Here is a 17,320-nt window from a genome sequence, read left to right as displayed (position 1 = left end):
TACGCTGAATTTAAACTCAAGGTTAATAGCATGCTTAGCCAATATTAGTTTTACATATTGCCAAGGGAGAACAGAAAGAGGCAAAGACCTTTATGCCTGTTGTTCATGAAACATAAGAAACAGACTGATGAGTACAGCATGAAAACTGCTTCTTTTGTTCCTTAAAGAGGGAGTCACACACTCTCACACATCAGTCCAAAACTGACGGCTGAATCAACAGCTTGTACACATTCTAGATCTAGCAATCAATCGCAGGGCAATTTGATTATTTTAGAGCCACTCTACTTGGAATGGCAACAGAAGTGCTTTAAAAAACAGCACAAGCAAATTTAGACGTCTGGAAAGGTGTGATGCTTGCTAGCTTCTGCAACTACTGTGTAAAAAGAAGAGATGTGTAGTGTCCAATGTGTATCAGCATCATCTATCAATATAATATCAATAGAGGTGAAGAGATACGTTCTAACTCTTAGAGAAGCTGATAGCAATAAAAGGCTCTGCAGACAGCTAAGTTAATATACCTGAAACAATGACATTCAGAGTAATTACTTTATAGGACCTTGTCTCTGCAATGGGAATACTTACATAGCTCACAAAAACAGATAGAGAAAATGAACTGCCTGATGTTCTGGAAATACAAGGCTGCCTAATGAATCATTCATTGTCTCCAACCACTTGGAATGGCTGACACCTGGTTTTCATGACTCATGTCCTCAGCAGGATTAGTGGTACTTCGCTTTTTGGGGGTCGAGTATACAGATCATGGAGTATCAGAAAACTGGCAACAAAGCTGAATTGAAACTAGCCAAATCAGAGCCATATTTTAAGCACAAGTGGTTTTAAGATGAAGACTGAGTGTAAAGTCAGTGACTCCAAGTCCATTTCCAGAGTTCTGTTTTCTTTCACCACAAAGGGGACAACACCAGTGAGAAGGGCAGGACTTTGGGGCCAAGTGACTAACTCTCTGAGCTACAACTTAGCTCTCTGTTACTCATTAGGGTTGGTGAGAGGCATTATGACATGTGTATAGTCAGCCCTCCATATACACAGGGCATGGGTTCCGGGACTCCCATGGATATCTAAATCCTCGGATGCTCAAGTCCCTTACATAAGATAGTGCAGGGCTGTATTGGAGGCATCCAGCGCACCACGGAGGCCCAGTGCTGTTTCCTCCTTACAGTCGGGCACCCAAAGCTCCACCATTAAACAAGGGCAAGCACTCAGCTTTTACCTCTGCAGTCTCCAGCACAGTGTCACACAAGTAACCGTGGAGAGACCACAAGGGGAATATTGATGGATTTCCTTCCTTGAATTCAACTAGAGAAGATTTGTAGACTACAAGTCATTGAGTGTAAAAGTAGAAGTTTGTAATCCTAGAAGGCGGGGGAAGTTTGTGTACTGAGATGGCCATGGGAAAGAAAAGGGAAGAGTACCTCCCCTAGGATGGGTCTGAATCTAAATGCTTCAGTTCATCCGGTGACCGACTCTGCAAGAGACATTCTACTTCATGTCCTTTGGTATCTGCCAAAGTTCTAATGTTGAACATAGACCAAAACAAGAATTAGCTGTTCTAATAAGGATAAGAATAAGATAAAAGTCACTGGTGCCAAGTGTTGATCAAGTTAACAAGTCCAGTGAAGATGTCCCTCTCAACCATTCTCTCAACTGCAAGAGAAACCTGACATACAAGAAATAAACAGGTTTCAGAGTCTAATGAAGTAACAGAGTAAGTTTCAAGACAGCAAGAGCGAGAGAGCCACACAACTGGACTAACACAGCTCCTGCAAAGCCACAGATACTGTCCAGGATTTTAACATGCTGACTGCCACACTAGAAAACATCCCCCCACCCACCCGGACTATGATGTTTTATTAAGTCAACATTGGTCAAGGAACGTGTGAATTATACATGCACAAGGCTCCAGGCTAAAAACTAGCATCAGTTTTTTTGTCTTATTATTTTTTCAGTTTGTAAAAGTTTTTATTGTTTAGAATTCTTTGAGGGAACAGAGAATTAGGTTACACTGATTGTATTTGTTAAAGTCTCTTATAATTGTGTCCTACCCCCAAGAGATGTACCATACACCATGACCCCTATATCCCTCAGTCCTCTCCTCTCCCAGTTCTCTCATTGCCCTACCCCCAACCTCGTATTAGCTCATCTATTAGATGAGCACGTTGGATTCTTGCTTCTCCATTCTTGTGATCTTTACTAAGAAGAATGTGTTCCACCTCCATCCCAGTTAATATGACTGATGTAAAGTCTCCATCTTTTTTAATGGCTGAATAGTATTCCATGGTGTACATATACCACAGCTTGTTAATCCATTCCTGGGTTGGTGGGCATTTAAAGTTATTGCCACAATTTGAACAAAACACTAGCATAAATTAAATACAACTCACATGGTAGTTTCTGTGTTGAAGATACTAGAGAGGAATTTATTGGATTAGAAAACCCTACCACTAACTTTGCATTAACAACAGTAGGGGTGCACTAGCTCCACACATCCAGCTCCCAATTACAATGCAAACAAGTCTCATACCCAGAAAAAAGTCAAGGGGAAGTGTCCTCACCACAAATACACATACAGATGAAGCAACGCATGTGTTAATTAACTTGATTTAGTCAAGTAGACCTAGGTCAAACATCAAGTTGGAAACCACAAATATACACAATTTTTGTCAATTAAAGAAAAGTGAAGGGAAAGAACAAAATTTTTATGTTCCCAGCAGTCAGAGAATATAAAATTAGACTGGCAAATGAGAACCAGAACTTGACTCTAACTCTAGGATGGAACCAACGTCCTACATATAACGTCTGAGTCTAATGACACCCCACAGCTATGCTCAGTAATGACAACATTAAAAAACCATAACATATCAGTTACGTTTCCTGAGTGTCTTCTCTCTGCCAAGTTCTAAGTACATACCCCCGTAATCTCGGGTATCCTTACAACATCCTCATAGGAGGGGCATTGCCAGTACTAAAATTATTATTTTATGAAGGAGGAACCCACAGCACCAAGAAGGAACGTTTTTCTAATAAAATCATGGTGCTTAGAAAGCAGCAGAAACAGTAGCTGAAGTAGGGGGCTCAAAGGGCAGTAATCCTACAGAAGTGACCTAATCGGTGAGACTGTCCTCAAACTCTCTTGGGCACCTATTAACCACCCTATGAGGACATGGGAATTTTTCTAAAAGCCCCAAGGATCAGGGTTATTTTCAGACTAAAGCCTTGGAAAAGAGGTTCCTGCATCTTTTCTTCCTTCTCTTTCATTCGCCTCTTTAAGATGATGGATGCCAAGCATGGTACCGGGAAGAGAGTTGATTAACTGCTGACAATGAACCTGTGGACAACAGAGGTTCAGTAATTGCTCACTGAACTGAATTTAGCTAAACAACAAAACCACCTAATTAACAGCAGAGAGAGAGAGTGCAATGGACTAATGAAGCACCACTGTATACCTCAGGAAGAGAAAAATAGCTACAGATTCTGAGAGGAAGCACTTGGCCTCTCATAAGTGGAAGTGTGGGGTCTGCCCCACACTCCTCGCAACTGGCCTCCCCCAGAATTTCATTTTTCTTTGACTCTTGCCACGTCCTTCCTTTACTGGGAGTGGGGCACAGTCAAAGGAAGGGGAGAGGTCAGAAATAATTGCAGTGCTTTCTGTCTGGGCCACTCTCGCAGGAGGTAGCGGCAGTGAGGACAGCCGTGTAAAATCCTTTCCCTCCACTGCACACCCCAACACACAAAGTCTAAGGAAGGCGGGAAATTAGCCCAGCTTGTCAATCACAGAGCACAGCTGGACTCTGGCTAAATTCCATCAAGTGGAAAGGGGAAGAAAACTTCTGAAAATTAAATGGAATGAAGAACCTTTTCCTCGAGGCAGGAAAGGTATTTTTAATTGACTTCTCCTTAGAGTGAAGGTTCCCCACGGCCCCAGGCCTTTTCCTCTGGAGAAGGAAATGGGAAGGGAGGCCACAGGTCACACAAGCCAGAATCCAGACAGCCAGTCAAAGAAATGCTACCAAATCAGTTTGCCAGCAGTTTGTTACTGAGGAGCACCACATGCCCAACTCTCAGTGCTTTTATTTCCAAGAGGAATTTTATCATTAACTTTGGGGTTCTCACCATGACAGCCATAGGTGGACCATGGAACAACTGCATCAAAAACAATAAAATCTGACCTGAATGTACCAAAGACGGAGAGCTGATGGTCTAGGAGAGGGGCAAGCCCCACGGAATTCAGGGTCATACACCCTACAACAATGCTGGTTTGGCCTCCATCCCTAAAAGAGCTGTCCCTTGTCACCTTCTGGCACAATAAAGAAAAGGATCTATATCCCATAGAGAAAAGCACCTAAGGCCTAATAAGTGGAGGCATTCCCTTTCCTGCATGGCATCACCCAGGGACTGTAATTATCACTCAAACGACACACCAGCCGCAAACAAAAACGGGGGACAGAATTTAAAAATTAGGCAATGGGAGATCTGTCAAGCCTCACCCTCTGAATCAGCCAGCATCTGTTGCACAAGACCCAACGTCCGCCCTCCACAGAGCAGAGAGGGGAAGCCAGCAGGATGTGATGCCTTGGCAGGTGCTTCCCCTCTGGCATGCCTGAAGCAAAGTCTTAACTCTGCCCTACTCTTGGATTTTCCTGAAGTTACAATGGAGATCATCCAAGCCTGGGACAAATTCCATGTTGTCTACAAAATGCTCTGCAACCTTTATGGGGGGAAAAAGCTGCCATCTAAACTCAAGGGTACAAATTCAAGGGTACAAACAAAAATGAAGCTCAGATAAGAAAAAAAAATGTAAAAGTAACTAACTCAGTCCCTATGTAAAAAGCTAACTCAGCCAACAAGCCCATGAGATGATATTACTATCATTAAGGAAGCACAATCCTAAACCACAATGAGATGCCACCTCACGCCCATTACTATCAAAAAACCAGAAAATAACAAGTGTTGGCAAGAATGTGGAGACATCAGAACACTTGGGTTCTGTTGGTGGGAATGTAAAAAGGCACAGCCACCCTGAAAAACAGTGTGGTAGTTCCTCAAAAAGTTAAAAATACAACTACTATATAATCCAGAAATTCCACTTCTGGGTAAATTCCTTGAAGAACTGAATGAAGGGTCCTGAAGAGATGTCTGGACACCCATGTTCGTAGCCGTGCTATTCACAGCCAAAAGCTGGGAGCAGCCCGTATGTCTACTGATGGGTGAATGGACAGACCAAATGTGGTTTTTATAAACAATGGAGTATGCAGCTTTCAAAAGGATGTTCTGAACCATGCTACAAGGTGGATATGCCTTAAAGACACTATGTTTGGACACCCATGTTCGTAGCTGTGCTGTTCACAGCCAAAAGCTGGGAGCAGCCCGTATGTCTACTGATGGGTGAATGGACAGACCAAATGTGGTTTTTATAAACAATGGAGTATGCAGCTTTCAAAAGGATGTTCTGAACCATGCTACAAGGTGGATATGCCTTAAAGACACTATGCTAAGTGAAATTAGCCAGTTGCAAGAGCACAAATATTCTGTGATTCCACTCATGTGAGTTACTAGAGCAGTCAAACCCATAGAGACAGAAAGTAGGATAGTGCTTGCCTGTAGATAAGAGGGAGGGGAATGGGGAGTATTTAATGAGTATAGAGTTTTAGTTCTGCAAAATGAAAGCACTCTGGAACCTTCTGGAGATGGCTGTATAGTGTAGGTGTACACAATGCCACTGAACTACACATTTGAAATGGTTAAGACCGTTTCAGGATGGAGCCTTAAATGACTCCATCACACATTATGTATATTTTACTACAATAAAATAAATTGGGGAAAAAGTAAATAGCTAACTCAGTCTCTTTTTCCCTTAAGGGGATAAAAACATCTTTCTTGAGGAGGTGGGGAAGTAATGAAGGGAACCATAGGTCCTTCACCTAGGAACACACGGTTTTAATCTTTTCAAATTCCAGGCTCAGATACAAAATAGTCCAACCAGTCGCCTTTATTTCCAGGAGCCACAAGAAGCTACTTACCTCACTGAGGTAAATAAAAAAGGAGCAGGTGGACCCATCCACTCCGTAGTCTGCGTAGCAGGGATCTGAACGCCACATGTCTTTCATCCACTGAAACAAGAATCAGATCAGAACATCTGTGCAGCTGTTCTCAGGGCCGCTGCACATTCCCTCACAGAGAACAGTGCAAATGGGGTGAACGGCTCACGCTGGGACTAAGGAAACTGAGTGAAGGAGCCACTAAGCTGAAGTCCAGGTGACCAGAGGCTTGGCTCAGCCCCTGGATGACCCATAAGTGGACAACGGCTTGTGCCAGGCCTTCCTGGAGGTTTTCAGAATGGCACAAGGCTGGAAGATACTTCAGGCGATGAAGCCCAGAAGAGTCCTATGAAGAGCAAGTGCCTAATGGGACTCTGTACACATCCCCTCCTGGGACCGCAGTTCCAACAGCCCACGGCACGGTGGTGTGGGAACCAGGGCATGAAGGAGCATTTACAGATGACCCTAATACATACATGCTCCTGAGGTTGGTCTCACTGTCCCAGGTACACACCTAGGTGACCCGTTCCTCTGAAAACTACCAAGCAGGAAGTGGTCTCCCCCAGGGCAGACAATGCAACTAGGATCTTTGAAAAAGAGTGAAAGCCCATCAAATGTCTTTGGGTTTGACCACAACCGAAACAGGACATTTAAACCACAATCTCGAGATCTAAGAGTAGGGCACTGAGAAAGAAGGGAGTTGGACACTAAATAGTGGCAGCCCCTTGACACTGGTCCCACTAGAAGCTGAGAAAAAAAGAGGGAAGGCGACTTCAAAGGCACAGCAGGTGCCTGAAAGGGCCTGGGCTCTTTTCGGCTGAGAATGAGAGCCATTGTTGCCCAACCCCAGGAAGTTGGCACAAACAGGGCTGGGTTGTCATGGCCACCGCCCAACTCTGGCAGGATGGAGCCTTAAATGCCTGGCTTCAAGAGCAAGTCACTGGTATCACTGGGGAGGAAACGGGGGGGGGGAGGGAAAGAGGAGGTGCTAGTGAGGATGGAGGAAGATGAACATGAGCCTGCGCCCTCTGCCTTACCTTGATCTTCCCCTCGCAGTGGGGGTAGCCATCCATAGGAGGCAATACACATTTTTCTTGAGCTCCGTTAATGATATCTGTAAAAGACAAAGAACAACAAAGGATACCATCAAGTCTGTGAAGCACCAGCCTAACATCCTTGTAAGAAGAGAGGCAGAGAGAAAAACCAAAACAGGGAAGTCTCCGCTGGCAGCCCTGTTCTGACTCATGGAATGCCTACCTCCAAATATCTCTCATTGGTCTGTAGTGAGGACCTGATCCCAAGGGCTGCCCACCTATGGGCTGGCCAGGGACCCATGACACACAGGCCTGGCTCAAAATGGTGAACTAGGCTCACTAATTGCTTGGAAATTTGTAATTGAGAAACTGAGAAACCAAACAAGCAGGGAGCAGGAAATGAAACCCTGAGATTGGAAGTGCCCACCAGGGCTGGCGGGCCCATCTAGGCTGTGCAGGCAAGCTGAGGTCATGAGCAGACTTCAGGAGGACTTGTGAGTAAATGGAGGAAGCCAGCAGGGAGAAACAGCCCCACAGAGCTGGTGTGCAGAGGAGCAGGAAGCTACAGACACAGCTGCGCTATCTGGCTCCAGTTCCATGAGGCACAGCTTCTTAGAGACCCAGTTCTTAGATCTCCACAAAGGTCTCTTTACTCTTTAAATATCCCCTCCCAAAAAACTCCCTTTACATTAGCTAAAGTAGATTCCTATTCCTTGTAACTTCAAAGGAACTTGTGCAGTCAAAACTAAAACAGATGCCTTAAGAAGCTTATGATCTAATGGTGGATGAACAATGAACAACAACATAATGGATGCGATCTTGGGGGCAGGCCAGGGAAAGACACTCAACCTAGCCTCCTTTAAGGGTCAAAAGGGGTGCATTGACATCTTAGTCCAGATATGAAGGTAGAGTACAAGCTGGACAGAGGGCATCATCTAAAGATGGTGTTCAAGGGACAGAGGTGCTCCCAAATGCAGGGACAGACTTTGGCTGCATTAAAGACATTTGGCTGGAATAAAGTAGAATGAGGCACTGGGAGGTCTGACAGGAGATGCAGGCAGGGCCCGAACAGCAAAGGCCTCCCCACCACAATAAGAACTTTGACTTTTATCCTGAAGACAAGGTGGAACCATGCAAAGTTTTAGGGAGGGGCTGGTTATGATAAGATTTGGACCAATCACTTTAGTTGGAAATAGGGCAACCCTAAACCTATATGCTTCTCTTTTCAGTCCTATGTTCTCCAGAAATGTGAAAAATTTCACCATTCTTCACGGCTGACACTTTTCTATATAAAGCACTAATCAGAAATTAGATCCCAAACTGCAATGTTATCTGACACAGGTATTTTAAATAGAAGTTAGACTTTTACCTGCCCTTTGGTAATCAGTTCCTCTGATAGACTGCAACAGAAACTTGTGACTTCTTAATTCAGTGTTTTTAATGCGCCTCCTCCTTGCTAAGAATGACTAGAGCATAAAAATCACTATCTTCCTTCTCATGGATTGGAAGCAGTGTCATCTAGTAGTTAATATCAAGGTTACTCAGCTTGTTGGAGCCTGTTTCATGATCTGTAAAGTGGGGATGGCTGCGCCTCTTTCACGCAGCTCTTACTGAACACATTAGTGTTCACCAAGAGGCTCGTCCTGCACTCCCAGTGGCAGGTGCCACAGACCACAGCAGGTGCTCAGAAGCTGGTGCTTGCTATGGGAGTCTATGCAACCTCCGTTCACTCTATCTGGGAAAGCAGCATTTCAAATGCATATCAGCTTCTGGAAACACATTCTCAGTGTTTTTAAAACAGATGCAGGGTTGAGGTGGCAGTTCTTTCTACAGTTCCCCTCCTCCTGCTTGCCTCACCAAATGCACTGTCCCTCCAAGGAAGACAGAGGCCTATCTGGTGACGATTACTCCTGTCACTGGTTTCAGTTCTGGTACTGCCTAGAAGCACTCACCGAACAAATAAGCCCAGAGTTTCAGCGAAATTAGGCCCAGCCCACGACAGGCTAGGCTCAGGGTAACCAGACACTTTAGCGGACACTGGGGCTGATGCCCCTCTCACACCATAGACACTATTCTATTCCCAGAATATTTGAAGCCAGAAGTTCTTGACACTTTAGGCTACTGAGTTGGAGTGAAGGGGCCTTGCCAAGCAGAGGGAGGGCTGTAAGCAAAGCCCCTCTGCTGATACCACAGTTTCTGGTCAACACAGTTTCAAGGATAAAAATGTACCCAGGCTCAGTAAACTTTTTCTGTAAAGACCCACAGGAAATACCTGGGCCACACAGTCTCTGCTGCAACTACTCAACTCTGTCGTGGTGAGAAAGCAGCTGGAGACAACAGCGAATGACTGGGAGACCCTGTGTCTGACATGCTGGGAGAGTCCCCAAATGAGCCTCCCCCATTTCTACAAAACCCTGCTGAACTGACTTCTTTCGAGCCCCCTGCAGCCTTCCCCTGCCCAGCCGAAGCCCTTCCCTTTCCTGAAGGCTCGGTTCAAGCGCCGTCCGGAAGCCGCCATCCTCACCCCTTCTTCCTCCCCATGCCCACTCTAGCCAGGGTGCTGCCCTCCTCCGGTCTCCTGCTCACCTCCCACCACAGCAAGGTTCCTATTATTTTCTTCATGTTTGCCCTCTCCCCTCCCAGGGCGTGAGAACCTGTGAGAAGACTGTCTGCTTGCTGGATCTCCAGGCGCTCCAAATGGCACATCCCCGCCTGCCCTGTGGATGGGCTTCTTGGGCCCAGGGAGCACTAGACAGAGCCGGGTTCTGACTCTCCCTGCAACTGAGCTTGTCAGCTAATCCAACAAGGTCTCTTTTGCAACTATCATCTTACATATGTGTTTGAGTTTTCTCTCCATTACTGAGTTACGCAGTGATGGGTCTGAACAGACAATGGGCTCTAAAAGCTTTTGTTGAAGAGTGCTGGGGTAGGAGGAATCTGTGACCGGGAAAAAACAGGAAACCACCCATCTTCCAAGCACAGGGCAGGGCTGCTCCCTGAATCTGATCAGGAAAAATCTGAGCAAAACCCATCACTACATGGCTCATGGAGATTTTCAACACCTTCTCCTCAAGGACAGTTCCTCATTTTCTTTCTATCGCAATGACAAAAACTCAGCAAATGTTTTTATTACTTTGTGTCTGTGGAGGACTTTTCTACCCCTCAGAAAGCCTCTAATCTTAGTAAGAAACAAAAATTCAGACCACAAAAGCCAATGTTACTGCTTCTCAAGGGAGACGGAGATCACACACAAGGTATCTTCAAAAAAGGGAGAAAGTTTATGCCAAGATATATTGCTAGAATGTTCTCCCTGCTGTTTATCCCAAACTCTCCCCCTTGCTGATTTTTTTTTAATAGTGAAAGGGTAAGGGAAAATAGGAATTTTCATGTAAGCAATTTTACTGTAACCCATCTTATGACCGTTCACATCCTCATACCAGTCCATGCCACACTGCCTTTCCCCAAACTTCTACTTTGCATGGTTCTATGGCATTGGCAACCAGGTATCCACCTGGAATGCAGATTACACAGGTGTGAAAATTCTGTTTTCTTAGTTGCTTATACGCACACAATTCAGCAGGTGCTCAAACACTGGGTTTTATCTAAGAGAACACACACTTTTCCTGCCACAAAAATGCTTAAGATTTAAGATCATATACAGGCTGAAAGTGTTGAGACATCACACACACACACAGAGCAGGGTACTCCTGTCGAGTGTGGAGCCAGAGTCTCCCTGACAGTCTCCCAACACATTGACAGAGACACACGCAGAGGGAGACAGCGACATTTCAGATATGTACTGAGACGAGACAGGGACAAAAAGAGAATCAGATAGATTTTTTTCTTACTCTTGTTTCTGCAGCCCCCAAGGAAGGAAGGAGACAGGGAACATCAGGAGATGGTAAGATGTTCTTAGAGGGGCAGTGAGAATAGAAATAGGGGGACACAGGACAGGACCAGAAGGTGGAAGATGACAACTTGCCTTTCTATGGTGCTGTCACTTATAGTAGCACATTTCAGAAAAAGGAAAGTGGTTACCTCATCTGATAACCCGGAAAGGAGAACCTTTACAATTCTCAGCGCCGACCTCTAAACTCAGCACCCGTGCTGATGAATTGACACTGCACTTTTGTAAGGCATGGCCCTTGTCCTTTGGGGCTAACAGACATGGAAGGAGGCACACACAACAGTGGCACTCCTGGAAGGCATGGACAAGTACCTCGTGCTGTGGCCTGGGACAAGCATACAACACACAAGGGACCCCATAGTGATTTTTTGAACAATGGAATAAACACATGTAACGATGGAATGGAGAGTCCGAGTACCAGAGGAGTGAAGAGGAGAGAAAGTGCCACAAAAGGGGGATGGGAGAGGCTCCCTCAGAGTCACTGACCCAGTAACTGAGTACAGAGAGTCTGGCTCAACATGCAGGAAGACAGCAGGCGGGGCAGAGGTGGGAGAAGAATCACTTCTGGTGCTGGGAGAGGGGATGGTGCCTGGCCTTAGTGAGAGTCACTGACAGTCATATCTTAGTGGGATTTACAAAGAAACCTTAAGGTAGAACAAGATACAGTCTTAATGAATCATAGGTTAACTGCCCCGCACTTGTACAAATCAAATGCAAGGTGCATTAGGTACCAGGCGAGGCTTTCACCTCCCAGCTGCCCAGGTCAGCATTTATATGTACAGAAGGATGCTGTCGTGTGTTCTAAAGCACCATCAACTGTCAACTAGGCAGCATCACGGAACTCTCATTCACTATCAACTCATTTAAAGTTATGATAAGCACTCCTCACTGCTGAACAAACGAGATCTGGAAATACATTCTCCATAACAAAAGCTATATGGCGGGTCAGCCTAAATATATCAATGTGTGTAGGTGGTACCATGTGTCAGATACTGGACTCCCTGGCTCCCTAGTGGAGATAACAGTATAGGGGAGGGAAAGGGGAGGGCAGGGGGAAGGGAGGGGGGAGAGGGAAGATAGGAGGGAGAGGGGGAAGAGGTGAGGGGGGAAAGGGGGAAAGGGGAGGGCAAGGGAAGGCGGGAGAGGGCAAGGGAGGCAAGGGTGGGGGCAGGTGTTCAGCACCAGGAAGAAAGTCTACTTTGTCAAAGCTCACTTTTCTTGACATAATGATGAGTGTTTGAGATGGCACTTCTTTTTAAGAACTTATAGAAAGAACACAGGGCTGTTAACTTTTTATCTCAAACTGAACAGGCACCTGATAGATTAAGTCCCTCACCAGTATAATTATCAAGAGTGGGGGGGGAAAAAAAAGAAAAAGTGAGTTTATTCAAAAACTCTCAGAAACCTCAAAGAACATGCCTATCTGTCCACTCAGGAAGTTTTAGGAAACTGAGTTCAACCTCCTCACCTAATTTCTCTGCCAGCAGCTAAGATAATCATCTTCATTCAGCCCAGAGACACCCCATACATATTTCCTCTCAAAAGATAAAGAGTCTCCAGCGATTTTGTTCTGTGTGTAGGGCAAGGTAGCATTTCTCTCGGCACACCTGATACGAACAAGCGGCGACACTTATCAGATGGCCCCTGAGAAGCACACCCACATGAGCCTGGCCATCCAGCAAGAGCTGGAAAACTCCTAATCTCTGGTTTAGAGACTCAGCTCCTGCCAGCACCTCCATCAGCTGGCTTGGCTTCAGGAATAGACAGCAATAAATCAGACTGAAACCAGCCATGGTGAAATACAATCTCCCATTTAAAATGACTCAGTCATTCTCAGTTTGGTAAATATTTATTTAGGGCTGTTTTTACTTTTGCACTAGGAACAGTATAATTTCTATAACTGAGTCATATACGTGTATTTCAGGCCCAAGGCCATACAGTAATAGGAAGCTCCCTGGTCACCAAAGGACCTGAGATGCCAAAGTATGGGTACCAGGCAAGACTCATGTGTGGACCGCACACTGGGCATTTTGAAAAGACTTGGCATATTTATATTTAACCCTTACTTTGCTTTTGTTTTGTTTTTTAACCTCAGAAGTTGAGACTGCAATTATCATTGCACAAAGGAATTTTAGAACTACAAGGGACTTCTGAACCGTATTTATCCACCTTCTACTTTTTCTGATTCATTACAATGAGGCCTAAGGGAGAGGAAGTACCTTCCTCATTCATCAATTAAACAAAATCCATTAAGCACTTTCTTTTTGTGTGTGGAGACAGAGTCTCACTTTATCACCTTTGGTAGAGTGCTGTGGTGTCACACAGCTCACAGCAACTCCCAATTCCTGGACTTAGGTGATTCTCTTGTCTCAGCCTTCCAAATAGCTGGGACTATAGGCGCCCGCCACAACGCCTGGCTATTTTTTTTGTTGCAGTTTGGCAGGGGTGGGGTTTGAACCCGCCACCCTCGGTATATGGGGCCGGCGCCCTACTCACTGAGCCACAGGTGTCACCCATTAAGCACTTTCCATGTAAGAAGCACTCTGCATGTTCAATCCAGGCCTTTGCCTTCTGAGTCAAGATTACTCACACACATAGTTTCTAGGTATTAAAAACCACACCACCATCTTCATGTTCTGCATAGGAAATTTGAAGAATAAATGCCAAGGAATAAAATGACAGTGTTTTATTCCCTTCATAAAAAGCACATCCAATGGCCTCACAGACTTTATAAAAAGGAGGCTCTGCAACAATGCCCCTATACAAATACTGCAGGCATAATGGAAGTCAACAACAAAATCATATTCCATGTATATGGTTTCTCAGTTATACACAACTTTAAGAATACAACACTTAAAAAGAATGGAGTTGTGATGACAATGAAAACACACTGCCAAAGAGAATAAGTGTTATAGAATTTGAAGTCATGATTGACGCAAATAACCCCAGATTATTTATACTGTCCTTTGTCATACCGTTTTCATTTACTTATTTTTTTTGCAGGATTATCTAATTTTTAAAGCAAGTATTAGTAAGATTTTTCCTTTTGTTGATAAGAGTATTTAAAAGACCTAGAACTGAGATTCCCAACCTGAGGGACGGTTAATAAGAATGTTATACAGACACAATATCGTACATACACCAACCCTCCATTCTCATAAACCCAAAACTGCCACCACTAGGAACACCTGACTTTAGAAAAGGTTTGTTACACACACCTCGGGGCACACGTATGCGGTGAGCAGAATGCAGGTGGGGTTAAATAACTGCAACTGACATGGGGGAAAGAAAAAATTATCATCATTAAGCATCGGGGAGTTGGAAATCAAAAGCACCATGAGATACAACTTCATAGCAACTAAAGGGACTATAATTAAATTCAGATAATAGGCGTTAGAGAAAATGTACAGAAATCAGAACCCTCAAACACCAACGGTAGGAATATAAAATGGGACAGCAGTCTAGCAGTTCCTTAAACAGAGTTATTATCTGACCCAGCAATTTGATTCCTTGGTACAGATTACAGAAGAGTGAAAACATACATCAACACAAAAACTTGTACACAGGTGTTCGTGGTAGCAACATGTACAAGAGCTGAAAGTTGAAAACCACCCAAACTTCAATCACCCAAAGAACAGATCAAATGCCGTCTGTCCATAAATATTATTCAACCATAAAAAGGAATGATATGCTAATACATGCTACGTGGATGAATCTTAAAAACATTACACGAGGGAAAGCAGCCACACACTATAAGATTGCATTTATATGAAATGTCCAGACAAATTTACAGAGACTGAAAGTAGATTGGTGACTTAAGGGTTAGGATGGGTGGGAGTAGGTGATATGGGGTTTCTTTTTGAGATAATATAAATGTCTAAAATTGATTGTGGTGGTAGTTGCACAACTGTAAATCTACTCAAAGCCTTGGGATCAGACACTTTAAAAGGGTGAATTAGATGGCCCATGAATTATAGCTCAATGAAGCTGTGACAAGAATGTGAAAATTTCTGACACCAATTTATTCAACACGTGAGTATCTGCAACGATTTTAGTGCCTTCTTGGGAAGCATACAAACACAAAACAGTCTCTACCTCAGAAATCCAAAACTTGCTCACCAGAAAAGTTAGTCAACAGCTTGATACAATACACAACAAAAGACCAGTGACAGATAGCAGTGGGTGGAACGGACTGGGGAAGCAGCAGACTGCAGGTGCCTGGAGGGGTCAGGAGGCTTCCAGGATTCAGCAAGCCATTTGCTGTTCCCCCAGAAATGACTTTCCTTAATTCCACAGTAACAGAGTCTGCAGCTGAGCACCTGCTCCCTCGGTGAGGGCTTCTCATGCAGCTAGATGTGACCAGACGATGACATTCAGGCCAAAGGGATGTGAGAGGTTCTCTACTTTCAAGACAATCTTGCCTGGCTGAGCTTATGCCTGTGACACATACTCCTCTCTTCCCCACACTTCCCATGGGCTGGAAAACAAACATGCAATGGCCCAGGAAGAGCGGAAGGTTCTGGAATCCTGAGTAGCAATGTGGAGAAGAGCCACTCTGTCATCTGGATTGTCACATGACAGAAAAATCACCTTCATCTCATGTGAACACTGCATTTTGTAGCAGCTTATTTGACCCCTTAAATAATCACCAGACAAGTGGGATTTGAGTTGAACTCTAAACCAGGAGGAGACAGAAAAGGGACAATGAGCATGCAGAGAAACAGGGATGACAATGGGGTCCAACACAGACCGAGGCGGTCGATGCAGGGAGGTGCGCCTACAGAGGTTCTGTATTTTTAAAAGGAGGATATAATACTAACATTGAGACATCCTCAGTTGCCAATTTCCATTTAAGAAAATATGCTGAGAAACAAGTGGCAGATATTAAAAATCCAAGATATTTGTCAAGCTACATCATGTTATCAAGTTGGGGGCCTAAGGTGATTTTTATAACTATTGTCAATAAACATGATAGGGCAGAGCCCTTCCCAGCTTCCCCTCTTCTCACATGCAATTTGCTGGAAGTAGGAAAGAGTGCCACTACACAGCCACATGTCGCTGGAACGTGGAACATGCACATCTTTTTTCTATCCTCAAAGAGTGGTTTGGTTTTTCTTCTATAACAGGGTTGAATGTTAAGCACAGTTCATGTATTTCTGGCTGTTTTTACTATACCATCAAAAGTGTTTTGGGATTGGATTTTTTGAGGAATTATAGATATATATATTTAGTTTGTATTTTTTCCATGCAAAAGTAGAAAAAAGAAAGAAAGAAGGAATAACCATAAGAGAAGGCTATTTCCCTAGGCTATTTTGATTGTATAAGTTGCCGAAAAATAAGTATGCTTTCTTCATATCATACAGGGTCCCCCGTTTTCAATTACTTGCCACAAGCTTGTGTAGCTATTGATAAAGAACAGTACTTGGCCCCAGATGTCCACAGGGAAGGAGAAACTTCTCCTTCACTATCCTCGCAACAGGATATCAAGATAAGTTTTTATTTTCACAAAACATAGTTTTTCATTTTATTTTGGTTGCTTGGTTGTGGGCTTCTGCATCACAATTTATTTTTTCATTTTAAAAAGTAAGACAATTTAGAACTGAGATGACATCTTGATAATAAGTTTCTGGTACTAGAAAAAAGCAGAACAGAAGGAACATATAAAAGAAGGTAAAGGCAGGATTATTACAAATGCCCATAAGCACACCAACTCCTTGGATACAAATTTGAAGAATAGCTGAGAGGTATTTAATCTGTGGTTCTCATGTGACGGAAAAGTTGCATAAAACTTACGTGCCATCAGCGTAAAGCATACAGGCCAAGTCTGCTAAATCACGTCTGTGACTGGGAATGTCTTAAAGCAAATTATCCCAGGCACATGACACAAGGCTACAGTCTCGGGTACTGGGGAGGTTGAGCCAGGAGGATGACTTGAACCCAGGAGTTCCAGATCAGCCTGGGCAACTCCAGTAGATCCTCTAAAATGAAAAATTCAGGCTGGGTGCACTGGCTCATGCCTGTAATCCCAGCATTCTGAGAGGCCAAGGCCAGTGGATTGCCTGAACTTAACAGTTCAAGACTAGCCTGAGCAAGATATCTGATCAGAAAAAGATAAGGCTAGAAGAAAAACAAACAAACAACAACAACAACAAAAGCATTTTTTAAGTGTTGAGAGAAAACTTATTGTCAGCTTAGAATTTTGTATCTATGTCCTTAAAAAATGCCAGGCAAGGCTCGCCACCTATAGCTCAAACGGCTAAGGCGCCAGCCACGTACACCTAAGGTGGCGGGTTCGAATCCCCAGCCCGGACCCGCCAAACAACAAT

The 17,320-nt window shown here is 44.2% G+C and overlaps 1 protein-coding gene across 2 annotated transcripts in view; it reads right to left on the bottom strand.

Moving 5' to 3' along the window:
* MGAT5 (mannosyl (alpha-1,6-)-glycoprotein beta-1,6-N-acetyl-glucosaminyltransferase) overlaps positions 1 to 17,320 on the bottom strand; it is a 342,867-nt gene that overhangs the window by 131,612 nt on the left and 193,935 nt on the right. For both annotated transcript variants that reach the window (XM_023515849.1, XM_012807954.2), the window contains 2 exons: positions 7,091 to 7,167; positions 6,036 to 6,125 (listed from right to left, as the gene is read on the bottom strand). In XM_023515849.1, the coding sequence (XP_023371617.1) occupies positions 6,036 to 6,125; positions 7,091 to 7,167 (167 nt within the window). The remainder of the gene's footprint in view (positions 1 to 6,035; positions 6,126 to 7,090; positions 7,168 to 17,320) is intronic.

The sequence above is a fragment of the Otolemur garnettii genome, unplaced genomic scaffold (genome assembly GCF_000181295.1).
Source record: "Otolemur garnettii isolate 467f Iridium unplaced genomic scaffold, OtoGar3 scaffold00080, whole genome shotgun sequence".
Lineage (NCBI taxonomy): Eukaryota > Metazoa > Chordata > Mammalia > Primates > Galagidae > Otolemur > Otolemur garnettii.
This window is presented reverse-complemented; position numbering and strand designations above follow the sequence as displayed.